This window comes from Rhipicephalus microplus, chromosome 7 (genome assembly GCF_043290135.1).
Source record: "Rhipicephalus microplus isolate Deutch F79 chromosome 7, USDA_Rmic, whole genome shotgun sequence".
Classification (NCBI taxonomy): Eukaryota; Metazoa; Arthropoda; class Arachnida; order Ixodida; family Ixodidae; genus Rhipicephalus; species Rhipicephalus microplus.
In genome coordinates, this window is record NC_134706.1 from 34866113 (window position 1) to 34894042 (window position 27930).

The 27930-nt window shown below is 49.4% G+C and overlaps 1 protein-coding gene and 1 pseudogene across 1 annotated transcript; both read right to left on the reverse strand.

The window, feature by feature from the left end:
• Positions 1-982: 982 nt before the first annotated feature.
• On the reverse strand, positions 983-3119 carry LOC119180139 (uncharacterized). Its single transcript, XM_037431282.2, has 3 exons — positions 3004-3119; positions 1706-1965; positions 983-1166 (listed from the first exon to the last, which is right to left on the reverse strand). The coding sequence occupies exons 1-3, from the start codon at positions 3013-3015 to the stop codon at positions 1049-1051; spliced, it is 390 nt and encodes a 129-aa protein (XP_037287179.2). The 5' UTR covers positions 3016-3119; the 3' UTR covers positions 983-1048.
• A 16238-nt stretch (positions 3120-19357) lies between these two features.
• LOC142766894 (uncharacterized) lies at positions 19358-21390 on the reverse strand (annotated as a pseudogene).
• Between the last annotated feature and the right edge of the window lie 6540 nt (positions 21391-27930).

The window sequence follows — 27930 nt, forward strand, 5'->3', positions numbered from 1 at the left end:
CTCAGCAAGGTATTTGCAATGAACCGGAAACAATAGATCACTTCCTTTTCACATGTCACCGTTTCGCCTAGCTCACTCCACCGAATAATTCTCGAGGGGCCGATTGGTGGGCTTGAATTAGCATTTGTTACGTCCACCCTTTGATCATTTGGAGCCAGTCAGTTGGGTGCGGTCCGCAGTGCTATTCTGTCCGCGCTACATAAATTAATTCAGTCAACCGGAAGAATACGTTGCTAGTGGTACCACCTGATAAATCTATTTGTCTGCCTTCTTTTTCGCTATTTTTAAAAATCTGGTTTGTCAACTCCTTTTGCCTTTTCATACTCTTTTTTTTTCTTTCGATGCACGTTACTATTCATCTCGCTCTTATCTGATCTCTCTCTCTCTTTCAACAAACATTGAATTTAAATTTCCATTACAAAGTACAGTGTGGCCAATCGCGCTTGTGGGTATGAGCCAAGATCTTTTAGACGACAAACAAAGAAACAAATCACATAAAAATCGTTTGACTAATTAACTATGGAATAGTTGTAAAATAATAATGCTAATTAGGTATTCGAGATCAAAACCATGATTCATTTAAAACTTTTACTGCTGTGGAGCTGAGATCCCGGGGACAATGACCTACTGAGGAGGCTCCCAAAGATAGGATATTTGAAGCAAGAAAATCCAGTCTAACTCTATTCAATTCCGTTTTGAGAATGTTTCTCCCAGTGAATGGAAGTGGCTGCGTCATTGTTTTGCAAACAGAGCAAAAAATGCTCGCAGCTCGTATTCTTCGGTCTCTCCTACTTGTGGTGCTTCGGCGTCTATTTCATTTATAGTAATGTACAAAAGGCCCAGCAACGTGCTGTACCTTCAGCGGACACTACTAGTATATAGAGTATATCGAGTTAATACATGCATGTGTACTTGGGAAAAGTCCTGCTGGAACATGAAATGTTTTTCTTGGAACAAACAACAACTTTTTATTCTCTACTGGTAGGCGACCGGAAACGGGGGGTTCGGGTTGTTCAGCAAGTTCTTGCGGCAGCACGCCGTGGCACGTTCAGAAGACGTACGTCCTGGTACGCTCGGCAACGTAGCCCGGTCGGCTGTGGTGCACGGAGCTTCGGGAACTGGTGACCACTGGGGCGTGGTGGTAGTCGGTCTGCTGGTAGGGCACGCTGTTCGAGGAACGGGAAGAACGGGGCATTAGATTTTAGCTTATATACGGAAAAGCATAAAAGATATCGGCCATCATTGTATACTGAACCTGCATGCGTAGCTGAAATGTACAGTGTCGGTGTTTATGACTGGGTTAAACTTGGCCGTTCCTTAAACTTTTTTCCCAATGATTATGGCGCGGTCGACTGGATGATGATTTCCCAATTTCGCAAATTTAAGAAGAATGTTGCTCAAGGATTATATGAGAGCGGTAGCTCGGGATTTTGACGCAGCTTACCGGAGTTTCAATTCTCGTTTCCTGTTCCTCTAGCCAATTGTTTTCTAAACGCTGACGAGTATTGTTTAGCGTTGACAGTTTTTGTAAGTATACCAAACCCGCACCTACTTTGACGCCGTACCTCAACTCAGAGCAACTCGGACTTCTACGCATCTTATTTTCCCAATTGTTTTTCGTTTCTATGCCCAATACACTGTTGACAACATGTGGGACACAAGACTCAACCTTAACTAAGGGGGAGTTATTGTTTAGCCTGCTCACCCGGTGAGTGGGTCGTGGTGGACGACGGTGGACTTTGGCTGGACGAGCTTGCTCTGCTCGACGGTGTAACCGTACTCGTGGTGCGGCACGTGCACCAGCTCCTTGTGGTGCGCCACCGCGGGGGTCCTGACCGCGGTCTGGTACACCACGGGCTGGTGAATCACGGAATGGTGCTCCACCGAATAGGCGGCTGGAATGCCGTAGGTCACTATGGCACTGCAGTGGGCTCCAGCCACCAGAAGGCAAGTGACGACCAAGGTCTGTGATGTCAAACAACAATTGGAAGAAATCGTGAGGATCGAGCGTTTGGGTCTGCAGCGTTTAAATACCAAGAACTGGACAGTGCACTGACCTTGCACCTATATAGCCTTTAGTTACTTTGTACGATACCGTCCGTTACAAAAGAAGCAAGACCACAGAGACAGGAAAGACCGGAAGTCACAGTAAAGCGCCACCTAGGAAAAGCTCATAGAGAGTCTTATGCATTCGCCTCAGGCTACACTAAGGTGAGCGCCATGTTGTTATTTCATTTCAGTCGACGTGTCGACTCTCTAGGAGCGGAGCCATTTTACGCTTCCGGCACCTCATCTGGTTTTGCACCAACTCCGTGATTAGCCTACTTTTCACCATGCGGCGATGTCATGAGATGTTTGTCATATTGTGACGTAATAGTGACGTAGTGGTGACGTCACGCATTGTTGTCATCACCCATTCATTATAGCTTGCATCGAACCTCCTAGATTTCCCTTGCCTGTAGGATGAGCGCGAAACGCCCGCCATCTATGGCGGCGCTGCCTACGTAGGGGTAAGGGACTAATTTCAGAGGCTTCGCCTTGTATTGAAGAATTGATCTGGTCTAATGTATTGAAGCCGACAGGCAATTCACAGCGTTTTATGGTGCATCTAAGTCTTTCGCCTTAACAAGTACAGCTTTTTTCTTTGATCGGTGATACGAATGCAGGTTTGTGCATCTCTGAGCATGATTTCGTTGATTGTATATACGCCAGAACAGAAAGGCGTTTTCGCTATTCGATCGGTGTGATCGGATTGTAGAGCACAGATGTATACATTCGCACGCGTTGGCACCTTGCATACGGAAGATTACACCTCTACGCTACGAATAAATACCACTGGGGCAGACAATTTATCGCTCGACCACCTCACAGTTCCCTCTTTGGCTCCCCACGTCTAACCTATAGAAAAGCGTGCAAGTTTACGCGTTTGCCGTGTCACTTGATGCTCCATAGCTGAGCACTGCTCGCAGGCTAGAATAACGTTTGTGGAGTCCATGTACTTACGAAGGTGTTCATGATGCTGTGCAGGGCGAAGTATACGGCCTCAGATATAGAAACGAAGCTGTTTGCGCTGGCGATTTCGAAGGCGAAAGTACTCTCGCCCTGCCCAGGTGGTCGGCTTTTATACCCATTGGTGGAACCCGTCTCCTCTTAGGCAAACCAGGTATCGGCGAGCTGGAGAGACTGGGAGAGGGGAGGGGGGGATGTCGTTGATAGCTACTTCGTATACAACCAACTCTAGTTAACCTCTAAAACAAACAAAACAAAAAAGAGCAGATAGGAGACGTGACAGAAATCTCCTCTCCCGAAGAAAACTGGGTGTCAGCTCAACTCTCCTTGCAGCATTCATTTTTGTTTTTCGTGCTACGCCACGCCTTCGTTGCCGGTTTGCTCACTGATTTTTTTTCCCTTGTTCAATACGACGATTTGAAAAGATACGGCGGTATGATCTGAGCAGCGACAGATCGCAATGGTTGACGTGAGAAATAATGAAAAAGAAAAAAGTTCGACGAAGAGCGTTCGCACAGTACTTTTCTGGTCGTTACCCTGTCTGGTTTGGGCGATAGAAAGAAAAGAGAGAATGCCCGCCTTGAGCGCGGCTCCTTTATGTCACTGTGCTACGTGGAGGTTAAGTAATACCAGCTTACACAGTTGCGTACGCTTGTCTGTATGGGAATGCCCCAACGTGCTTACGCTAATCTTGAGCAAAGACAAGGAATTGTCCGTGTAAGCACGCGGATGAAGAAACGGAACCGTATAAATCGCGTTGTTAGTGAAAACGAAAACAGTCCTTCGATAGATTACGGAGGGACTATGGTAAAACCAGCTGTTTATAGTCGACGCGAGGCGTTCGTGGTGTTGGTGTTGCCGAAGAAGAGGCGCTGATAGACTGCTTCGCGAATGGGCTTCGGGGCCACAGTATGGGGCTTGCTAACATTGGCGTTTTGTATCTGTAACAACTGCACGATCGCTGGTACGATCGACGCACGCGCATGAAAACGGTCGAATTGGCGCATTCGAAGTTTCATGACCTTGTCAAATGACGTCGTGATATAGAAATAAGAAGGAGGATTGAGGAGGAGGATTGAAAGAGGAAGGACAGGGAGGTTAGCCAGTAGAAAAAAAAAAGAAGAAATGTTTGCTTCGCAGACCAAGGTGGCGGTATATACCGTATATGTTGCGTAAAGTCGTCTATTAATCTTGCGTCAGCGCGAAAAAAAAGAGGAAAAATTATGTCCATGCATTCAGCGAGGAAAGCGCAGAAAAATTGTATTTTTTATCTCGACGCAGTGCACCTGTGCGTTCCACGTTTCTTGCAGTGGTTGTTGCATTTGTAAAACTCGAGCTCGCGCCGTACGTTGAGACGGGTGTCCAAAACGCGCATGGGTTATTTCTGGAGGGCAGCTTTCATTACTACATCCGTGTAACCCGATGTGACAGTAATCTCGTCACCACGTATTGTCACGAGCGCCATCGCATTCGCCGTCTTCATCGCCTACCTAACGCTCTCTCGTTCCCGATGTAGTGTAACAGTATTAATTCTTTATAGGCACGCTAATTTATCGCTCCACGCTCTGTCCTTGTCAGTAACAAGCCACTAAAACCCACAGGGCAGCACCGCCTAAGATGGCTCAAAGGGGAAAACCATCGTTCTCTCCCGAGTCGATTTTATTGGTATGTATGTATGTATGTATGTATGTATGTATGTATGTATGTATGTATGTATGTATGTATGTATGTATGTATGTATGTATGTATGTATGTATGTATGTATGTATGTATGTATGTATGTATGTATGTATGTATGTATGTATGTATGTATGTATGTATGTATGTATGTATGTATGTATGTATGTATGTATGTATGTATGTATGTATGTATGTATGTATGTATGTATGTATGTATGTATGTATGTATGTATGTATTATGAAGTCTTGGTTTGGAAGACCTTTATTAGGCCCGAGGAACTGGCAGCCGACAGCGGAGATGCACGAACCAAGATGATGATGATACGTGACAACGATGAGGATGCATAAGCAATACATGATAATGATGATAATGTACAGATGAAGAGGAGTGGTATACTAAATGCCCACACTGATTCCCCCCACGTGAGAGCGGCCAGCCTGGCCGCGGCAAGTCAAGGGGACAAAGAACGTCGCATGAAGGGCTTCATACGGGAGACATGGACGACTTCAGTAGTTCGATAACGGCGATCTGCTGGGGCTACAAGTGGCGTCATGCGATAATTTACTGGTGAAGTTTCTTCAAGAACTGTGTACGGCCCGATAAATCGTGGCTGGAACTTGTCGCACAAACCAGGTGTGCGAATAGGTGTCAAAAGGAGCACTTCGTCTCCAGGTTGAGAGGATACAGCACGATGCGATTCATCATAAACCAGCTTTCTGTCTTGCTGTCGGGCTTCAGTGTTTATACGAGCACGTTGGCGGCTCTCTGCGAGCCGCAAAACGTATTCCTCTGAAGAGGATGGAGATGAATCCGCATGGCAGGTAAAGAAGGAGACGTCCAGCAAAGAAGTAGGGGAGCGTCCATAAACTAGGTAAAATGGTGAGTAGCCGGTTGTCCGCTGAATAGCCGTATTGTAGGCGAAAGTGACGAATGGTAGAACTACATCCCAGTTATTGTGGTCTGGTTGAATGTAGGCGGCGATCATGTCAGCAAGAGTGCGGTGGAATCGCTCAGTGAGGCCGTTAGTTTGGGGATGATAACTAGAGGCAGTCTTGTGAGTTGTGCCAGAGGCGCGAAGAAGTTCGTTCATTAGTTGTGAAAGGAAGGCCCTTCCACGGTCGCTGAGCAATACACGTGGAGCACCATGACGCAGTATAATGGCTCGGAAGATGAAGTCGGCAATTTCAGAAGCTGAACCGGTAGTGACAGATGCCGTCTCGGCATAGCGCGTCAACTGGTCAACGGCTGTTTCTATCCATCGGTTTCCAGCAGCACTGACTGGAAGGGGGCCATAAAGATCGATGCCTACAACTTCGAATGGTGTGGCTGGGCATGGAAGAGGCTGTAGTGTACCGGCTGGAGCAGATGTGGGTAGTTTTCTACATTGGCAGGTAGTGCAGGACCCAACGTACCGAGCTACACTAGTGGTAATACCTGGCCAATAAAACCGACTTCGAAGGCGATCATAGGTTTTGTGGTAACCAAGGTGACCAGCCGTCGGATGGTCATGAAGTGCTCTGAGGACTTCGGACCGAAGCGATCGGGGTAGAACGGGAACCCAGCGCTGACCGTCAGGATGGTAAATTTTGCGGTACAGCACCGAGTTGTCCAGCTTAAACTGCGAGAGTTGGCGACGGAGCCTCGCATTAGGTGGACGGGAACTGTCAATGAGGTAGCCTATAATACGTCGACAGTATGGGTCAGCCAGCTGTCGAGAAGAAAAATCGTGCGGGTCGTCCGAAGGCAGCTGGTCCATAGAGGCGAGAGAGGAAACCACCGTAGACGTGGATTCCGAGGGCGTGTTGTGCGAATTGATTGCGGAAAGCCCGAGTGGAGTCGCTGGTAGTGGGCAGCGAGAAAGAGCGTCGGCGTCACTATGTTTCCTGCCACACTTGTATACGATGGCAAAATCATACTCTTGTAGGCGTAGAATCCAGCGGCCGAGGCGTCCCGACAAGTTCTTGAGTGTCGAAAGCCAACATAGAGCGTGGTGGTCGGTCACAATTGTGAAATGGCGGCCGTGAAGATAGGGACGAAATTTCTGCACTGACCAAACGACGGCGAGGCACTCCTTCTCGGTGATCGTGTAGTTCCTCTCGGCTGCGGAGAGGACGCGGCTGGCGTACGCAACGACTCGCTCTCGCGAAGAGTTGTCGCGCTGGAGGAGGACGGCTCCTAAACCGTGGCCGCTAGCGTCCGTATGGAGGAAGGTCGGTGCACCATCGTGAAAATGAGAAAGTACAGGATCGGTCGTGAGGGCACTCTTCAACCTGTCGAAAGCCGATTCACATTCCTGAGACCACTGAAAGGGCGTACCAGAAGCAAGTAGCTTATGGAGTGGTGCGGCTATGGAGGCAAAGTTTTGTATGAATCGCCGAAAGTAAGAGGCAAGACCAAGGAAACTTCGCAAATCTTTCGGCTTCTCAGGGCGAGGGAAGCGAAGCACCGCAGCAGTTTTCTCAGGGTCTGGACGAATTCCGTCCTTGCTCACAACATGACCAAGGACCTTGATAGATCTGCTGGCGAAATGGCACTTCTTGGTGTTAATTTGAAGACCAGCGCCCGCAAGGCAAGTCAGGATCTCGTCCAAGCGTTGCAGATGTTGAGGAAACGTCGACGAAAAGACAACAATGTCATCGAGGTAACATAGGCAAGTCTTCCATTTCAGGCCACGCAGCACGGTGTCAATAAAGCGCTCAAAAGTTGCGGGCGCATTGCATAGACCAAACGGCATAACATTGAATTCGTATAGGCCGTCTGGGGTTGCAAACGCCGTTTTTTCTTTGTCATCTTCGTGCATGGGGATTGGCCAATAGCCGGAACGCAAGTCGAGGCTTGAAAAGAATTCAGCACCTTGTAAGGAATCGAGAGCGTCGTCGATACGTGGCATGGGGTATACGTCCTTCCTAGTGATCTTATTTAGTGCTCGGTAATCGACGCAAAATCGTACGGAACCATCTTTTTTACGCACCAGAACCACTGGAGACGACCATGGACTGGTTGAGGGTCGGATTATCTCCCGTTGCAGCATATCGTCTACGTTTTCCTCAATGATTTTCCGTTCGGCTAGGGAGACGCGGTAAGGACGACGATGCACAATGGATAATTCCGTCGGTCTGAATACGATGTGCTGTAGCAGTTGTCTGACCCAGGCTGGATGAATGAATGTCAAAAGAGTTTGCATGCTTTTGCAACAAATCAAGCAGCTGCTGCTTCTGTGAGTCTGTCAAGTCCTTGTTGATGGCTGCTGTAAAGGCCGAGGAAGCAGTACGATCTCCAAGATGGCCTTTAGGGGAGGCAGGGGTAAGAGGCACGACGCACACAGGCTCCAGATCGGCAACGCAGGCGACAGTAGTGCCCCGCGGCAGTAAAATTTTATCTGGTGTGGTGTTCGTAGCAGCGAGGACAGCTGATCCATTGTTGAAGTGAGCCACACCTGATGCGAGAGCTATGCCTTTATTGAGGCAACGGGGCGATGGAGTGACCAAAATGTCACCAGAGTCAACGTCGTTGGACAAAACAGTGACTAATTGATGTTCATTTGGGGGTAACTCGATGTCTACAGCAGCGACGAGTTGAAGTGGCCTGTAGGTTTCGTCACTAAGCAAGTGGTCTGTGTCAGTAAGATGGACGACACGTTGTGCACAACAAATAGCCGCGGAAGCAGATGAAAGAAAGTCCCAGCCTAAAATGAGTTCGTGGGAGCACGGGGATAGCACAGCGAATTGTATATAATGAAGAGTGTCGTCGATTAGCACACGGGCAGTACAGAGAGCGGAAGGGCGAATCATTGTTCCCTGGGCTGTAACCAGTGTTGGTCCATCATAAGGCGTCGTGACTTTTCGAAGACGGGTACACAAATCAGCACGAATAATAGAAAACCCAGCCCCAGTGTCCACCAAAGCATCAACGTCCACTCCCTCAACTGAGACTGCAATCATATTGTAAGGGCGCGCTGGAGGAATTGGAGTACTGTGTTGGAATGCAGTTTGTCCTCCAAAAACTGCATCGCTTAGTTTTCCGGACGCCGATCAGAAGCAAGGGAAGCAGGCTGAAGAGGAGAAGAGGAGCGACGGTAGGGCGATGGTGAACGGCGTCTGGTTGATCGATGACTACTGCGCAGTTCACCGGATGCTGGCGGAGATGGAGACCGACGCGGCGGTGACGAATAACGACGGCCCTGGTACAAGGCTCCTGCGGTATAGTCTCGTTCGCGTATGTCGTACCCTCGGCGCTCATCTTGCTGGCGCTTGCGGCAAAAGCGTGAAATGTGACCACGATAGCCACAATAATAGCACGTAGGGCGAGTCGATCGATAAGAAGGGTAGTAGCTTGTGTTAGATGCACCGGGAGAGAGAGCAGTGAGAGGAGAGGGACAGACGATGGCTCAGGCGCTGGTGATGGAAAGCTCGTGGGAAAGCTTCTGGGAGGTGCGGCAGCAACCGACGCGTACGTTGGTGGCGGCGGCGTCGAGCTGACGGTGCCTGATGGTGCGGCGACGGCATGCGAGAACGATGGGAGAGTACGAGCGACAGTCGGCTGCAGGTGGGCCATGTGGGTCATGGACGTGAGCTCCTCCCTGATGACATCCCGCAATGACGTTGAAGAAGACTGCATGGGACACACTGAAGGTAGTGTGAATCCCATTGATTCTAATTCTTCGCGTATAATCACCCTTATTGTGTCTCGTAGGTTTGGATCTGCCGTAATACGGGCCGCGTCACTGTCCGGTTGTAGGCGCATAGACTCGAGTTCTTCGAGGCGCTGACAGGTTGTCGCAACGTCAGCAACACTAGCTGGATTCTGGATTGCAAGGGCATTGAATGCGACGGGTGCAATCCCCTTAAGAAGCTGGCGTACCTTGTCTGACTCTGTCATTGGGGTTTCAACCCGGCGGCAAAGTGAAAGGACATCCTCGATGTAGGATGTATACGACTCGCCGATGTGCTGTTTCCGAGCCGCGAGAGCTTTCTTTGCGAGAGCCGCACGAACAGTCGGTGTGCCAAAGACATGCCGAAGCTGATCTTTGAAGGCGGACCAGTCGGGGATGTCGATGTAGTGGTTCAGGAACCACGTCTTCGCGACACCCGTGAGGTAGAATGACACGTGAGCGAATTTGTAGGCGTTATCCCACCGGTTAGCAGCGCCGACACGTTCGAAATCGTCCAGCCATTCCTCCACATCTTCCCCGCGCATACCGGCGAAGGGAAGGGGGTCACGCTGGGGGCTGTTAATGACGTGAAAAGGCGCGGCACGCGGTGGCGGAGTGGGTACGGTTGCAGCACCGACCTCTTCTTGGTGCGACATATTTCCGGACACCTGGCCCAAGCGGCGACCTGAACATAGCTCCAGGGGGTAGAGTGGTCGAGAGGATGACGAGGGATCTAACAGCACCTCAACCACGTATGAAGTCTTGGTTTGGAAGACCTTTATTAGGCCCGAGGAACCGGCAGCCGACAGCGGAGATGCACGAACCAAGATGATGATGATACGTGACAACGATGAGGATGCATAAGCAATACATGATAATGATGATAATGTACAGATGAAGAGGATTGGTATACTAAATGCCCACAGTATGTATGTATGTATGTATGTATGTATGTACGTATGTATGTATGTATGTATGTATGTATGTATGTATGTATGTATGTATGTATGTATGTATGTATGTATGTATGTATGTATGTATGTATGTATGTATGTATGTATGTATGTATGTATGTATGTATGTATGTATGTATGTATGTATGTATGTAAAGCCATACATAAGTAATACTAAGGACCATAGCGTTTATCACGCTGCGCTGACCATGCAACGCTTTCACGAAAAGGCAAGTGTTTCCACCGCTTTGCTAAGACGACACGGTGGTGGCACCTACCCGTCACCTTGCTTTCTACTCCTTATATCACCTCAGAGGCAGGCGCACACGCCGCGCGCTTCGTTTTCCAGGATAACTGCTAAATAGCGCTCATGTCTCACGTGTGACGTGACTTGATGCGCTCGTTCGCCTCCGCTGCACGCTCGAGGCACTCTAACACAGCGCCTCCACAATACCATTCACCGATTTTCTTGCGCAGAACATCAAATATAAACGTTCTGTTCACTCTCTCGAGATGCAAGACTAGCTATCGTCTTTCGACGACATTTGCAGTGTAACATTCAGATACGGGGCCAATTTTTTTCTACCATTTTTTTGGTGTGTGATACGTGTACATCGCGAGGGAACAGGCCACAGCTTGCACCGTAATCTGAGACGATCATTTTTCACTTCGGCACGCAGATCACTTTTAGTTCATCTTGCTGCGAGTGGATGCACGCGAGTCGAAAATTCACTGCCCTGTCGACCCGTCATCACCTGGCGGTGGTTACCCGCTCGTCGACCTTGGTCGATCAGCGCGATAAATATTTTGGCCGGCTTCGATCCGCATCTGTAGCATCTTTCTTTCCTTTTTTTTTTAACGTTGAGTTGTATCGGTGACACTCACACACTGCGCTACTGTTAGTCTCCCGATATTATCTGAAGGTTCTGGAGGTGGCTGTAGTTACTAACTCAGGTGTCTGGTAGGGGCAATAGCGTGCCAGTGTTCGTGTTCCCTGACGCGTTATTGAATGGGCCAAGTTTTAACAGTGAAGTTGTTTTGCAACTCATTTCTTGTGAGTCGATCGAAAAAAAAATTATACCGCCATCATAAGCGTGTCACAGAAATTGCTTAAGTTCCACTACTCACTGCCGGTCTGCTAAACCGAAGGAGATGACAGTTAGCGCAACGAATGATTGTGACAGATTGATTGACATGTGCACTTTAACGTCCCCAAACCACCACATGATTATGAGAGACACCGTAGTGGAGGGCTCCGGAAATTTCGACCACCTGGGGTTCTTTAACCTGCACCCAAATCTGAGCACACGGGCCTACACCATTTCCGCCTCCATCGGAAATGCAGCCGCCACAGCCGGGATTCGATCCCGCGACCTGCGGGTAAGCAGCCGAGTGCAGTTGTGACAGAGTCTTCGTTGCGATACGATGGCGGTGAGCCGGAGACCTCGAGTACGTACATCGAGAGAATACGGGACAACGGAAAAAGCAATGGTGGCTGCGGTAAGTCTACGAAGCGACGGATGCCTTGCACCAACGACGATGTGATCGTAGATCTATGAGAGGTTCGAGGGCTTGGTTTCAGTCTGGGTTTCTGTCTCTGGAGTTGGGAAAGCCGCGGCAGCGGTGGCTGTCTGTAGGTTTAATTCGAGCCTCTTTGTTCTGATAATCAACGTAGAAACAACCTCGCATCACCTAGCTAAAGCCCGGAAGCGCTAAAGCCCAGCGACGACCTATATAATCAACTTAGAAACAACCTGTTTCATTTTTTCCGCACAGCTCTTCTTTTGTACACGTCACTCATTTTCTAATGTGCAGTTCGCATTGCCTCCAGCGCGACAAGTTCATCTAATAGTTGCGTATACGAGGAACACGAGGGTACAACAACTCCATGCCTTTTTCGGTGACGGCAATAAGTAATACAATGCTGACGCGAAACAAAATATTGCACGAGGACGTCTTTCATGCAGGCAACGTTAATTTAATCGGTGAAAACAGGAGCCTGACAAAGAAGTGATAGTCTAATCATCACGCATCGAACCTATATATAACAAATTATTGTGTATATCGATCGATCGTGAATTTTCTTTGAAGTATTTTCGATATAATGAGATATTTTAAATAAACCTCGGTTCTGAATAGCCAATATTATCAACATGAACTTGTCCAGGGAGCCTGCAATGTGGCGAATATTTAGGTCTAACGGTCCCCCCGTGAGAGCGCCCCGCGTTGTCGTCCAGAGGGTTGGCACTTCTCGGGATGATTTCAGTAAAGTTATATCTATTGATTGACTAATACGTGTGGTTTAACGTCCCAGAACCACCATATAATTATGAAAGACGCCGTAGTGGAGGGCTCCGGAAATTCCGACCACCTTGGGTTCTTTAACGTGCACCCAAATCTGAGCACACGGGCCTTCAACACTTTCGCCTCCATCGAAAATGCAGCCGCCGCAGCCGGGATTTGATGCCGAAAGTTATTCCTACTTGACACGTAGAATTATATATATATATATATATATATATATATATATATATATATATATATATATATATATATATATATATATATATATATATATATTTACGCATGTTGTAACAATATATTACACATGTGGTAACACATGTGTAATATTAAATTACACATGTGGTAACAATATATTGGAATGAAGTGTATACTTGAGGGCTCGTTTTTTCGTGTTTAGACACAATATTAGTGAGATATAACAGACAACAATGCCATGGGAAGTATAGGGGAAGGTGCCCCGTCGCGGTGGTCTAGTGGCTAAGGTACTCGGCTGCTGACCCACAGGTCGCGGGTTCAAATCCCGGTTGCGGCGTCCGCATTTCCGATGGAGGCGGAAATGTTGTAGGCCCGTGTGCTCAGATTTGGGTGCACGTTAAAGAACCCCAGGTGGTCAAAATTTCCGGTGCCCTCGACTACGGCGTCTCGCATAATCATATGGTGGTTTTGGGACGTTAAACCCCACAAATCAAATCAATCAGTATAGGGGAACGTATTAGGCCAATTGTAATGTAAGTGCGAAGAAAGAAAAGTGGGTGAAAAGATAACTTGCCGTGGGCAGGATCCGATACGCTGCCTTTGCAGTATGTTCAGATAGTTGCCGAAGGGGTCAGGAAAGGTGGAGGTTGGGCTGCTGTAGGTTCCCCCCCCCCCCCCCCCCAGTTTGGGAGAACCCTGCCCTCACCTTTGATAATGAAATGCTCAGAAGTCGTCGAAAAACCGAGAACAACGTTTATTCAGCTCGAAACAACATAAACTGCGTGGATGTGGTGTGACAGGATGGCTGATGGAGGACGTTTGCTCAGGTGGGACGGGGTCAATGGGGGCAGGAGGAGGAGAACATAGGTCGGTAATGAAATGTTCAGAGGAAGTATAGGTATTGGTGCGTTTGGCTCTGCAGCCCGGCAGGCTGTGGTACGAAGAGCTGCGAGATCCGCTCCCCACTGGGGCGTGGCGGTAGTCTGTCTGCTGGTATGGAAGGCTGCACGGAAGGAAAAAAGTAGGATACGAAATTTAGTGTAAAGCAGGGCGAAGTTTCAAATGTGGGATAAAAAAAAATCAGTATGTGGCATCGGGGTAATGAGCGGGAACTGTTTACCACTTCTTATAATGTTCCCTCTTGCCCATTTTGAGGAATAAAAGAAAATAACACTGACCGTCTTTTTCATGAAATTGACTTAATTTTGAGATTCAACCAACTCCACTATACAACGTAACTACCTAAAAACACAACATGAAAGAGCAGTGCTACATAACCGGTTGGAAGTGCCACTGACAATCTTCTAGGCCGAATAATTATCGCTAAATAAAATTAATTCATGGGAAACTTGCGCGAATGCACGCATATCTGACTTTCACTGAGTTCCAGCGGATCGTGAAGACCGCCGCATTGACCTAGTGTGTTGGACGCCCGCTTCAGCTACGGGGGTTCACAGGACAAGACGTGCTGTGAACAGGACCTTGTTCACAGGAGGTCTTCACGGACCACTGGGGACGTCTTGTCCATGTTCACAGGACAAGACGTCCCCTTGACCAGGCGACCGCTTGTTTACGGCATTTGTGTGAACACTCTAAAAAAAGAGCGAGTAAAAAGGTTGTCTTTTTGTCCCACAACAATAATCGTCATCTATATTGCGTTCCATCCTTGCGCTATCGCCCCGCGCCGGGTACATTCCGGTAACGATAGACATGCCCATTATCAGGGTTACATTGCTTTCTCGATAGGAAACTGGCCAGCGCCGAGTTTTCAATAAAGGAAGCGCACGCAAGCCTGATGACGATTATTGTTGTGGCACAAAAAGACACCCTTTTTACTCGATATTTTTTTAGAGCGAAACCATGCCAGGCCTCCACTGCCGAGCGTGGGAGGCTTGGCATGGCCCCTATCGTAGACGTTGCCAAGGTTCTTCCCCAAGTGGGGCTTCATCACTTGAGCTACAGGAGTCGTTCTGCAGTGCGTGTAGTGGATCATTCCTGTCGCGTTGAAAAGGATTCGGCGCGTGCGCTTCGTGCCAACGTTCAGTTGTAGCTCGAGTGTTGCCAGAATGGGTTCGTTCTCTCTTCAGGCGAGGTTTCTCCCTCTAGTAAAATTCCACTGAATGCCTTTCAGGGGCGCTCACGCGATCGTGATGGCTGCGCCAATGTATTGCGAGTGAGTTCTGCGGAAACCCCCAAACGTGGCGGAATGGTTAAGAAAGGGGCAAAAGGCAACCACCCGTTTGTAGCACGAAGCGACAATGAAATCCGTAACCAACGCCATTTTTCTCAGGTGTCACCGGCTTCATTCCGCTCTTTGACAGGTCTGTTCGCAGCAGCAAATCAACTAAACCAGGGGGCAGGCACCGGCACCTGGTGTCGTAAACAACCGATTAGGCTATTTTAGCCTCCGCTTGACCATATACGGTGACCAGTATGCCCTTGCCAATACGTGTTTTAACTTTTATTTTGCTTCCCGGATTCCTGGCACCATAGCGTACATGGGAGCTTCCATTGACCTCCGGTCGTGTTTTTTTCTTCTATTTTTCCTTATCCGGTACAGCCGATACTGCGAACAGGACGGTATCGACAGTGAAAGATCGTAAAGTTTAGGAGAGAATAAACACAAATAAGCAAGGAAAACGGTTCGCCGCGTGTGAGTGAAAATGGTGTGAAGGCGTGTGGCGAGTGGTCATTTGTGATTCAGTCGGCGTATTCAGTCAGACGTGCTCGCCTGTGTATCTTGCCTCTCTACGTGCTCGCGTTGTATAGCTGCGTACCGACCGGAGGCACTGCGATTGCGGGGTTGCTTTTTTATAAGTCGTTTAATCTCCATCGTTTCTTTTCTGGGATCACTAGCGCGAGATGTCGTTAATGAGGCCCTAATTGGCTGAACATTGCCATTCATTTTTTCACATCTGTTACGTGCGCTCAACGTTTACATTGATGCCCGGTGATATGTGTGTTTAGGCTCTTAAGGTAACGGAATAGATATCCACTTACTAAGCAAGAAGCGTTGATGGAAAACATTCGTGAGTCTAGCGGTATTGCTTGCTTTGCAAGAGGTACATAATCATACATTTTTTCCCGCCTTTGCTGGCGTTTAGCGTGGAAACATTAGAAAGAAGATGGGCAATTAAGTAAAGGCGGAGGGTTAACTAGAAAACGTAACGCCAATTCGCTGTCTTACACAGGGGGAAGAGAATGAGGAGGTTACAGAGAGGGAAAGAGAGATGCATTACCCAGTGCACACACAGTGCAGCGAATCGCAGGTGGCTGCTCAACTCTGTTGCCTTCAACTTCAAACACTGTAGGAGGGCTCATGTGGATGATGTGCTGTGAAAGCAAGCTTCCAAGATTGTTCCGCCCGTAAAATACCGATCATTGATCCTCCGCAAAGGGCAATGCAGAATCTGGCAATGCTGTTGAAACTGGGGACTGCGGACTGAGTTTCGGTTAACGAACGTAAAAGAAAGCGTGGTTCGGGCTTCCGGTGTAAGTTAGTAAAAAATCAAAATAAGCTAGATTGTTCGGTAACCAGCCTTGGTACTTGGTAAAAAATAATGACAGCGTGCTCTAGAAATGTTACAACTTCTAACAATTTACTGCGAGAACCTGCGTCTGACAGAGAGAAAAGGCGAAATGTGGGCTGCTATAAAGTAACTGAGATAGAGCTACTCCTGAAACGGGAAGCATTCATGACCACGCTTGCTGTCCTGAGCAGAAGCAGTGGGCAGCTCTGCAACTGTTAGATTTTCAAATATTCCGGCACAGCATTTTGGCAAATGTTTAATGCCACATCTCTTCCCAGTGACCCAAGGCGACGTTTGAGCTCCGACGGCAATCGATGGAGATATCCATTTACACAGATGCTTCGGATGACAAAGTTGAGGTAAGAAACCTGTGCGCTCAAGGCTTGAAATCTTCAGCACTGAATGTTCTCTGGTGTTTAGGACGAAAAACATTTGACTAAGAGGAACTGATTCCTAGAGAGCCACATAAAGTACAATCTGTAGCAGTGGCTTATGGTGATTCGGTACGTGTAATCGACAGTACAATTACGCCGCTATATAATTAAATGAGAGTTGTTGTACAGACGGGCCCACTGTTAAAGGAAACACCTGCGTGAGCAGCACGTTTAGATTTCGCTACATTACGGAATCATAGTGACTTAGATATGCATAAGGCTACCGGTGGTTAGAAGTTCCGACTCGTCTTGACAGACTACTGACTTGCTTGAAGATTTTTTCTTAATCCAATTGCTGTTAGAGGGTCAGTAATATTTACGGTGTACATTCCAGTGTTCCATTTAACACTGAACCATACTGTACATGCGCACTAACCGTTTGCCATACTTCGGCCTTGTGTGCTGTTTTGAGTCACGCCAAAGCATTTATGTAGCTTTTAGTCCAAAATAATTATCCAGCATGAAAACCGAGGAACGAAATGAATTTGATTTGGCGTGCTCCGAAATTATAACGCAAGACAAGCATAATCCGCAGACCGGCAAGTAATGAAGCTTTGTTTCTTCTTACGAAAGACTAATGGATTCTTACATAATCGGATCCAATTTTCTTAGTTCGTGCGGCTTCGATTATCGATCTAGTGATCTCATGCGAGGGCTTGTGCTTAAGATAGTAATTATGTACAGTATAGGCGATCTCTCAGTTTCATGATTACTCGACCCCGCGTCCTCTTCTGTCTGAGGTCCTCGAGCTAAACTCAAGAAACGCTGATCAGTTTGACTCTGCTTCTCGAAACGAGCTCGCTATATTATCTTACCCCCGTATTCTAGAACGTCGACCCCTTCACTCAACGCTCCACGTTCACTTGAGAAAGCTGATGGGAGCGCCGTCTCTAGGCACCGCAAGTCACTGCATATCAGCGATAATCTGCTGCGATTCTTGAGTAACGCAGCATCATTTTTGAGCCGAGCTGCGGCGCAGGGCTCAACTTTGTCACGTGATGGGTGAAAGTAGAGTCGAAGAGCGTTTGTGAATACGGGGGTTAATATTGTCACGAAGTCGTCACGTTGACGAAGGCAGCAGTCGGCGTGTCCAAGATGACTCTTTATTCGGCCGAACTTGCGGCCGGGAAACTGAAAAACTCAAAGTGCAGCTAGCAATGCACGCTGTATAGTGATATCAGCGAACAGAGCCTCGGCCGTCGATAATGTCACCCGCGGCAAGTAACAGACGATCCTAAAATAATTTGGAATGCTCCCAAACATTATGACACTGTTTGCGCAAAGCAGCGTGCATGCACTTGCAAGTCACCAGTTACGTAAAATATGCAAAGGAGAGTGTGTGGCAATATGGTGCGTGATTCAAGGACGTCTACACCGAATTGAAAAAAATACAAGATGTTTGACAAAAAGTATCGCGTTGACCTCATTAAAGGGCATGTAGTATGATTCAGCAGAATAGGGAACATAATGAGAGTTTAAGAAGTGTGTAAGGTTTTCTAGACGGCATCCAATATTCAATGAAGCATCTTTAATGACAATTATATAGTCTAACACGCCAGCTTTAAAGCAGTGGAGTCGTTAAATTTTAATCCTTAGTTTTTTTATTTCGGGGCCTGTATACTATCAGGATTACTATAGTCATTTTTATCTTCATGTTAGTTACCCACTTTTATGCCCGCTGCAGGAATACGGCCACTCCCAGCGATCTCCGACCCTGCCTATCGGCAGGCCGCTTTTTGAATCACAGATTGTAAAATAAGCTGAAATCTCGTCGGTGGCTTTCGGTAAATTTACGCTGCCGGAATCTAGAAATCGCCCCGCCGCGGTGCTCTAGTGGCTAAGGTACTCGGCTGGTGACCCGCAGGTCGTGGGATTCAATCCCGGCTGTGGCAGCTGCATTCACGATGGAGGTGGTAATGTTGTAGGCCTTTGTGCTTAGATTTGTATGCACGTTAAAAAATTTCCGGAGCCCTCCACTATGGCGTCTCTCATAATAATATGGTGGTTTTGGGACGTTAAACCCCAGATATAACCATGGCATCTCAGAAATCGTAACCATTAAAGTGATTCCACATCAAGACAGCGGGTCGTATGAGGCATCATGGTTTTTATTTGCGCTATAAAATATTTTATCTACCCTGTTTGTAGTAGGTGCTCAGAGCACGTAAATCTTGTGAACGTGCGCGATATGTAAGGAGTTTGGCAATCTGAAGTACGTGACTTGTTGCTTCATGATGAGATCCCTGCGTTCCGGGGAGAACACACTAACACGCAAGTCACGTCGCTCATGCGAGAAGCACACTTGGGCTGAACGTGATTCAAGTACTTTTCTGTTTTTGATGCGACGTGCCAGGTGCCTCATCTATAGTTCCTGCACGGCAGCTTCGGGCTTCAGTTTTCATTTTTGACAGTGACACTGCGAACGGTCAATGAAACCAACGGTTGGGGCAAGTTTATTAGGCGAAATCCGCAGATGTTTCGGCAAACACGAAAGTTTACCGTCGGCGTCGTCGGCGTCAGTGCACGAGTGATGCGAGGATGATGATCAAAACTTTATTACTCCCGAAAGAGGAGACCAGCTAAGAGGTTGGTTACGTGGCTTAGAGGAGGTCAGTGGGGATCCCTTGGGACACCGCGGCCTCCAATGCGCGTGAGATTACCCGGCGTTGCTGCGCCGAGTCAGGGATATGCTGAAGGGACTCCCATGTATCTTCTGTGCGAGAAACGTCAGCGTACTGTGGGCACGTCCATGCCATGTGTATGAGGGTGGCCGATTGTGAGCAGTATTTGCAGTGTGGTGTCACGAGGTGTGGGTATACCTTGCTATAAAGCCAGTTGTTGGGAAAGACACCTGTCTGAAGCTTGCGCCACAGGACGGCATCACGTCGAGGGAGGTCTTTATGAGCTGGAGGAATGCGGAGTCGGCCCAGTCTGTAGTGCTGTAGAATGTCTGTGTAAGTGACCAAATGAGTTTGTTTTTCGCAGGCCTGGGAGGGTGAAGAATGAGAAGTGTAGGGCGTAAGGAACTCCGCCCGGCAGTTGAGATCTCGGGCGAGAGTGTGTGCCTGCGCATTTCCACTAAGGGATTCATGAGCTGGGGCCCAGATAAGAAAACGAGGTGAGACAGGCGGGGTGTGATGCTTTATGATTGAGTATGCCTGTGCAGAGATACGGCCCACGTCAAAATTTGAGATGGCGAGTTGAGAATCACTTACGATCACCTTGGTTATTGGGTCAGTCATTGCCAAAGGAATGGCAACCTCTTCGGCAACTGCTATATCGGTGGAGTGAATTGCAATACATGCCGTGCTCCACCCATGGCGTGGGGCCAGGGCGACAGCCACCATTGTTGAATGATGTGGGTGTCGCGAGGCGTCTGTGTACGTTACATCGGAATGATTTGACATAGGTTTCTGTAGTTGGCGCGCTCGGTCAGCCCTAGGATCCGCATGATGTTTAGGGTGCATGTGCTTGGGGATTAGAGGAATACGAAGACTGAGTCGTTGATCTGTCGGTACATCTTGGTAAGTGGTGGCTGCCCGCGTGGGTATGAGCCCGATTTGGTGCAATACAGCCCATTCCGCATGCGTGAGTGAGAGCCGCTGGTACTGGGACGTAAGAGTAGCTTCTATGTGCTCATCGACCATGTTCGACACCCCAAGGGCCATAAGTTTGGAGGTAGAAGTGGACATCGGGAGTCCTAAGGCAGTCTTGTATGCCTTTCGAAGCGAAGTATCGAGGCGTTCGAGATCAGTGCGCGTAAGGCGGAGGTATGGAGCCACGTAGGTGATGCGTGTGCAGACAAATGCCTGAACCAGTCGAAGAAGGTTGGATTCGCGCATGCCTGCATGCTTTTTGGTAACGCGCTTGAGAAGGCGACCAATTTGGTTGGCAGATTGGTCGATTCGCTGAAGTGTGGTAGAGTTGCACCATTGGTCTGTAGGTGCAATCCTAATATGCGGATATGATCTCCTAGGGAAATTTGCATCCCCTGCATTTGGAGATTGTAAGAGACCTGTCTGAGTTTGCGTCCCTGTGATCTGATAACAATGTATTCAGATTTGGTCGTCGAGCAGGACAGGCCTACTGTAGAGAGATAGCTGCAAACGCGGTTAATTGCTGTTTGTAGGGTTTCTTTGATTTGGCCATCATACCTCTTGTAACCCACAGGGTTAGGTCATCTGCATAGAGTGTGTGATGCAAATTTGGGATGTCAGTCAGAAGTTTAGGAAGTCCTAACAGTGCAACATTGAAGAGGAGTGGGGATAGCATGGAGTCTTGGAGTGTTCCACGGCTGCCGGAAGTGATGGTGGAAGGCTCTCCTTCACCGATGTCAAGTTGCACTTGGCGATTGGTTAAAAAATTCTTCACGTATGCATACGTCCTGTTTCCCACTCCCAAAGACCGTGAGTTCTTCAGGATGGCGGTGTGCTGTACATTATCAAAGGCTTTGGAAACATCAAGACCAACAATGACTTGGGAGACTAGAGTGCGGTTGTAGAGCACCTGGTGTTAGAGTAGGAGCATGATATTCGGTGCCGACAGCTAGGTGTGGGCGAAAGGCAAACATGGTGTCGGGAAGTAGATGATCATCCAAGTAGCGGATAAGGCGGGTCTGGACAACATGTTCCATCAATTTGCCTACACAGGATGTGAGGGAGATGGGACGCAAGTTTGATAGCGTGTGGCTTATTCCAGGTTCGGGAATCAGGATGAGGTTGGCAAGTTTCCAGCTCTGGGGTACGGTACCTTGCTCCCAACATTGCTGAATATTGCCCGTGAGGGATTGGATAGAAGAATCGTCCAGGTTTCGAAGCATGCGATTGGTGACTCGATCTCGACCAGCTGCAGAATTTCTCTTGAGATGGTTTAGTTCCGCCCGCACCTCTGCTATAGCTGTACGGGCATCAAGAAGTGGGTTATCATCCCCTTCATATGCAGGAAGAGGAATGGCGGGTCCAGGACAAATATAGGTGTTAATGAGCTCTTGACGTAGGGAAGCGGATGAGCCAGAAAATTCACGCAATATACGTTCAAGTTGATGTTTAGCTTGCCGTTTTGCCACTATCAGGATCCAGCAAGTGACGCAGGACTTGCAATGTGTTCTTAGAGTAAGGATCCTTATCCATTTGGGAACAGATGTCATTCAAGGTCTGACGGGTGAGTTCTATAGCATAATTATCAATACTTGTGTGCGCTCGATCCAACCGGCGGCGGATGCCTTCATGCCATTTTCCGGCCTGCAAAAGAGTCTCAAGTTTGCGTTTCCGCGCCCAAAGTTTGGCGTAGTATCTGTCACCGCTAGGCACCGACTCTTTGACTTCGACGTCCATGACGGGCTGGAGGAGGGTAGCGGGCCATGTGGAAATAACAGTAATACGCTGCGAGGTTCCAGATTCTTGGCGCTTGGTGCGAAAGAGGTCCCAGTCAATCAGTCTGGCTGAACGAAAACGCTCACGTGTGGGCTCCTGGATAACTACTTCCAGAACATAATGGTCACTGCCGAAAGTTTCTTGTGTATTGCACCAGGTGGTATTTACTCCAGGCCCCATGAAGGTGAGATCTGGTGTGGTGTCACGCGCCACTCCTCCCCCTCTACGCGTGGGATGTGCTGGGTCAGTAAGAAGATTCAGGTGTAGCGAGTGCCACTCGTCCCATAGAGAACAGCCTTTGGGGGAGTCGTAGTGGTAGCCCCATGACGAGTGGGAGCGTTGAAGTCCCCCACTATAATATGCGGCTGGTGCTGGGCTAGTTGTTGAACGCGGAGAAATAGGAGGCCGAATTCGACCCGGTGGTCCCGGGGTGGGCTGTAGACGTTAAGCACAAAAAAAACAGTGACCAGGTTTACGAGAAGGGTGGGGTGGAATTTCTAAAATGTACGTGATCAGAGAAATTAGAGCCAATATCATGGGGGATGACATTCATGTTGCGTTGCACTAGAGTTGCCACTTGAGAGTTAGCACGCCCCGACGTGTATGTCTTGTATCCGGTTAATCGAGCGTGCTTGCCACCTTCTTGAAGCGCTATGATTTCTGGACGATCGCGGGCGGCAAGAAACTGCTGGAGCATGGGACGCTTACGTGCGAAGCCCCGGCAGTTCCACTGCCAGATGGTGGTGTTACGCGAGCGGCCCGCCATGGTTAGGATGAGAGTTTTTGCCGCCTGGGACCGAGGAAGAAGCCGGGCCTAGGGCAGCGTCGTAAGATTTGCACTGAATGTCTAATGCTTTACTCAGCGAGTCGAGTTGCTGGGTGAACTGCGCTGTGAGTGTTTGAAAGTATTTCTCCATGGTGCTTTCCAGAGCCGCGAGACGTTGGTGTGTGCGTGTTTCACTCATAGTCAGAGCTGACGTAAGGCGCTCAATTTGGGCCTGCGTGTCACCCGGTTGTGTACCGCCCACCTCATAGGCCTTTCGTTTTGTGGCTGTGCTTGCCGATGGGTCAGTGTCCATGGGTGTGGATGTGGGTGTTTCTGTCATGGTAGGTGGATGTGAAAAAGCACCGGATGCTATGCGCTGTTCTAATGTTGTAACTCGGTGCATAAGCTGTGTGACTACAGCAGTAAGGTGAGTATAATGGCTTTCTCAAGTGTAGTGTTGGGAGTCCCTCCCTGCATACTCACCAGCACCGCCGCAGGAGTCCCGGAAACTGCAGGTCCACGTAGCTTCCTTGCCTGTAGACCTGGCGAAGTAGTAGCAAGGGTAGGCGCCCTCGAGCTTGACGATGGCCATGGTGACTTGTGGGAAGAGTCGGCCCCAAGTGGTGGGAACGAGGAAGAGCGGTACCTATATGCTTGCGCTGGGTACTGCCAGACCGGTGATGGTCCCAGTGACTGGAGCCTTTAAGGGTGACCCGCCGTTGGGTCGCTTGATCTTGTTGCTGGGAGCCTTCCTCCCGCCGGAGGGCCTCCCGTTGGCGCCGCTTTATGAAATACGGGGTCCTGTAGATTTCCTTACAACGGCTGTCTCCGGTAATAGGCTGTTTTCCGCAAAGGCGGCACGTTGGAATGCATTCGTTATCACTGGGTGGGTTGGTGATGGCGCAGCCACGACACTTGACCACTGTACTGGCACACACATCAGCTGTGTGGCCTAGTTCACTGCACCGGTAACATGCTTCGAACTACTTCTTGTACAGGTTGCAACGTTGACGAGCATTGCAGAGGTATGTCCACGTGGAAACACGAGGTTCCTTGGAGGTCAACAGCACGGCGGTGGTGTTTCCCAGACGGCGAAAGTCAGTGATGGGAGGGTTATGAGGATCTTGTATTCTTCTTGGATACCTTGACGGTCTAGGCGAAGGTCAACATCTCGGATCACACCGCGTCCTTGACTTTCATCGGATGCCCAGTACCGACATTTCGTATTGGCGGGTGTCAATCACCAATTCTTTAAGTCGCAGACCCGTTCGGCTCGTTCGCTGGCCGGGGTACAATAAGCGAATGTGTTCTGTTTGGGGTTCACTTGAATGAGGTCTTCATCGCGAATTGAGGCCTTGGGGAAGTTTGCTGCAGCGCAGACTGCTTCGAACAGTTGAATGTTGGTAATCTTAGAGAGCAGGAGTCCTCCCCTGGGGCGGACGATAAGCTGGGCAGCCGAGGCTGCTTAGAAGCCACCGAGTTGAGGGCTAGTCACCGCCCACGTTGGCGTGGTGTGAGCGAATGCTCGGTCGCTGCGGCATCATCATTCGTGGCATTTGAGGTTTTATGGAACGAAGATCGTCTGTCCTGGGTATCGGAACCCGGGTCGATGGCGGGGTCTGTTAATATACGGGCTTCGCGGCTCTTGTTCACTTGCGTAAGCCATTCGGGGGCTTCAAATTCATTCGGCATAATTTCCGTGCCCGCGACGATCACCTTCATGGCACACCGGCAGCGCGCAAGCGCGCTCGATGCCCAGCGAAGCAGGTGGCGAGGCCGCGTCGAAAGATAACAAGCGCAACACGGCGCGTTAGGCTTCACTGGCCGGGTGCGTGGCGGGATGGAAAACTTGCCGAGAAAGACTTGAAATGGGTCGACTTACGTCGAAGTAGGTTTCCGGAGATTCCTGGAGACGTCAGGAATCCTGCTGGTATTGGTGCGAATTCGCTAAGATGAGAATTTCTGGGGTTGCGCGTGAAAACGTTTACGGAGCCCATGTAGAGCACGGCTAACTCGGCTGCCGAGACAGTGGCGCCCCCCGAGTGATGCGAGAAATCATCACCATAATAACGTGAAGGCGTCACTATGAGATGAAGCAACGATGTGACAGATTGTCAAAGTTTGGGCCGCCGTTGTGACGTCACTATGATGTCCCATCACGTGACGCCGTCATACGACATTGTCGCTTGGTCAAAGGTCACGTCATAGAGTTTCCTGCTATACTTAATTGAGAAAATACTGGAGATGCGCTCGTTGTTATGCCAGCGAGTCCTCGTCAAACGTCCGTGCCTCGGAAAAAGGCAATCTGGGTCAAGGCCAGCCCGCAGTCCGCCTGGCGCGATCAACTCGACGGAGTGAACACGCGCGGCGCCTCCCTGGCCCACGTGCATTGAGTCAGCTGCGCGCGTGACAGCGAGCCGGCGTCCGCGTGTCTGGTGGTCTGACGCATGGCGCGGCGGCCCCCATTGGCGGAATCTGCCCTGACGACCAGCGGCGCTTCTGATTGGACATTTTGGTTGGACCCGGTGTAAATAAAAGAAGCCCTGCGGCGCGTCGCGATCGGCGGTCCTACGAGAGAGAGGAGTCCCCGTGTCGGAGAGCCGACATGTGTGTGAGTCAGCGGTCTTAGGCGAAAGGCTGACCTATGTGTTAGAGAAGAGAGCTCGGCTCTTCGAGTCTCTGTCGGCCCCAGTGCCGAAATTGTAACGCCTCTGTAAATATGCTGTACATAAACCTTGTTTAACTCACCGTCGTCTCGTCCGCTCGTCTTATCAGCTCTGCGCAGAAGCAGTCGCGAGCTGAGAAACATACGCTACCAAACGGCTACTGACCTTCCCGGTGGGATCGGTCCGTCGTTCGCAACAGTGGTGGCTTCGGCGGGATCGGTCCGTCGTTCTCAACAGTGGTGGCAGCGGTGGGATCGGTCCGGCCTTCGCAACAGTGGTTGGCAGCTGCGGGATCGGCCGGCGTCAGCGACATCGATGCGGTGAGTGCCCGATGTTTTCCCCTCAGTTCACCAGACTACTCTAGCTCAGGTTGTAGTAGTTTAGAGAAGGGCTGTGTGAAGCATTGAAGTGAGCTTTGATCGTTTCAAGCCAAGTCGAAGCGCTTTGAAACCAAAGTTAATGCGGAGGGGGTAAACACGGAAGTGTGAAAAATTGCTTGCGCGTCTTGCTAGTAGGCTTATAGTGGGTACGGCAAGTAGATTTTAACAGGGGCAAACAGCAAGAGGCTAGTGTGAACGATGGAGAACCTTAAAGTGAAGGAACTCATCGAAATTTGTGAGGAACTCGGCATTACTTTGGGCCGTGCGAAACGAAAGCAAGCGATCCTTGAGATCATGAAGGATGAGGGAGTGTCGGCTGAGGAAGTCGATGAGGCCTGGGTGGATATTAAAGCACGCCGTGAGGAGGCTGAAAGGCGAGAAGTAGAAGCTCGCGAAGAAGCTGAAAGGCGCGAAGCTCGCGAAGAAGCTGAAAGGCGCGAACGTCGCGAGGAGGCCGAGAGACAGGAGCGTCTCGAGTTGAAACGACTAGAATTGGCAATCCTACAGTGTTCGCAGGCGCCTAGCGTAGCTTCTCCAACAGTTCAGGTCAGCGGTTTTAGAATTCGGGACCAACTGCCACCGTTCGTAGTAGGCGAGGACATGGCGAAGTATCTCGTCAAGTTTGAACACGTCTGTGAGCGAAACGCTTTGGAGCGGTCTCTTTGGGCGCAGAACCTGTTAGCTCTTCTTCCCGGCGAAGTGTCCGACGCATTAACTTGCTTGTCTAGGGAAGCGTTTGAGAGCTATGACGAGGTTAAGGAAGTGCTCTTGAGACGTTATAAGTTGTCACCCGAGGCTTTCAGGCAAAGGTTCCGGTATGCTGAAAAGGGGAATGAGTCACACGTTGACTTCGCGTTTCGTCTTAAAGCCGATTTAATTGAATGGCTCAAGGGCGAAGGTGTTTATGACGACCGCGATAAAGTGGTGGAATGCGTTGCATTGGAGCAATTCTACCGCTGCATCGAGGATAATGTCAGGCTTTGGCTGCAGGACAGACTTGGGGACGTACAGTTAAACAAGGCAGCTGAGTTAGCTGAGGAGTATTATACTCGCCGAAAGTTGCATAGCAGGGCAGTGCGCGTTGAAAAGGGTGAAAGGAAAGAGGGCTTTTCAAGGAAACCTGATCAACGGAAACCCGTTCCGCACCGTAATTTCAAAAAGGACCCGTCTCTTACGAAGGACAGTGTAGGGGAAGGGCAAACAGAAGCGGAGAAATCGAGTGAGGTTTCTACCACACAGGCATTTGAATCGGAAAACAAACGGAAGCCGCTAATCTGCTACAACTGCAAAAAGGAAGGGCACATCGCGAGAAACTGTCAGGAAAAGTTTGCTTTCGCAACGATCCGAGAATCAGAAAAAAACATTCGGTTGTTGGAGCCGTATCTCCAAGAAATTAGGGTCAATGAGAAAACGTGCCGAGCACTTAGAGACTCAGCGGCAACCATGGACGTTGTCCATCCTTCATTGGTGTCTCCGGATGACTTTACAGGAGAATGCGCGTGGATCAGGCAAGTCGCCGAGGAGCAGAGTGTTCGCTTACCAATCGCCACCGTTGTCATTGAAGGCCCGTTCGGTAAGCTTCGCACCGAAGCGGCTGTGTCTGCCGCGCTAAACGATCGTTTTCCTTATCTTTTCTCCAACAATTCAGAGCAGCTTCTCAAAGAGCAGGGCAAATCGTTCTTCCCCAACTTAGCGTGCATGGCTCTCACGCGATCGCAAGCGCGAAAGCTTTCGCGGAAGCTTGACTTGGTTCCATGCGGTGAACTCTCAAGTGACCTTGTCGGCGGGTCGACGGAACCCCAGAAAGGAAAGTTTCCGCATGAGTCATGTGAGCAGTCACGCGAGCGGCCCGTCGCCGAACCTAGCTGCGCGGTTTCCGGAGAAAGGGGAGACGACATGGCGCCATTGAATCAGAGCGAGAGGGCTGTAACGCTCTCGCCTGTAGCGGAAAGTTGGAGCGAGCTGCCGAGAGTTGATCGAGAGACGCTC

What these genes read in the sequence shown, in the direction of transcription:
- LOC119180139 (XM_037431282.2), bottom strand. An exon ending in CACCACGACCCACTCACCGG is followed by an intron (nt 1,167 to 1,705) that starts GTGAGCAGGCTA and finishes TTCCTCGAACAG; the next exon opens with CGTGCCCTACCAGCAGACCG.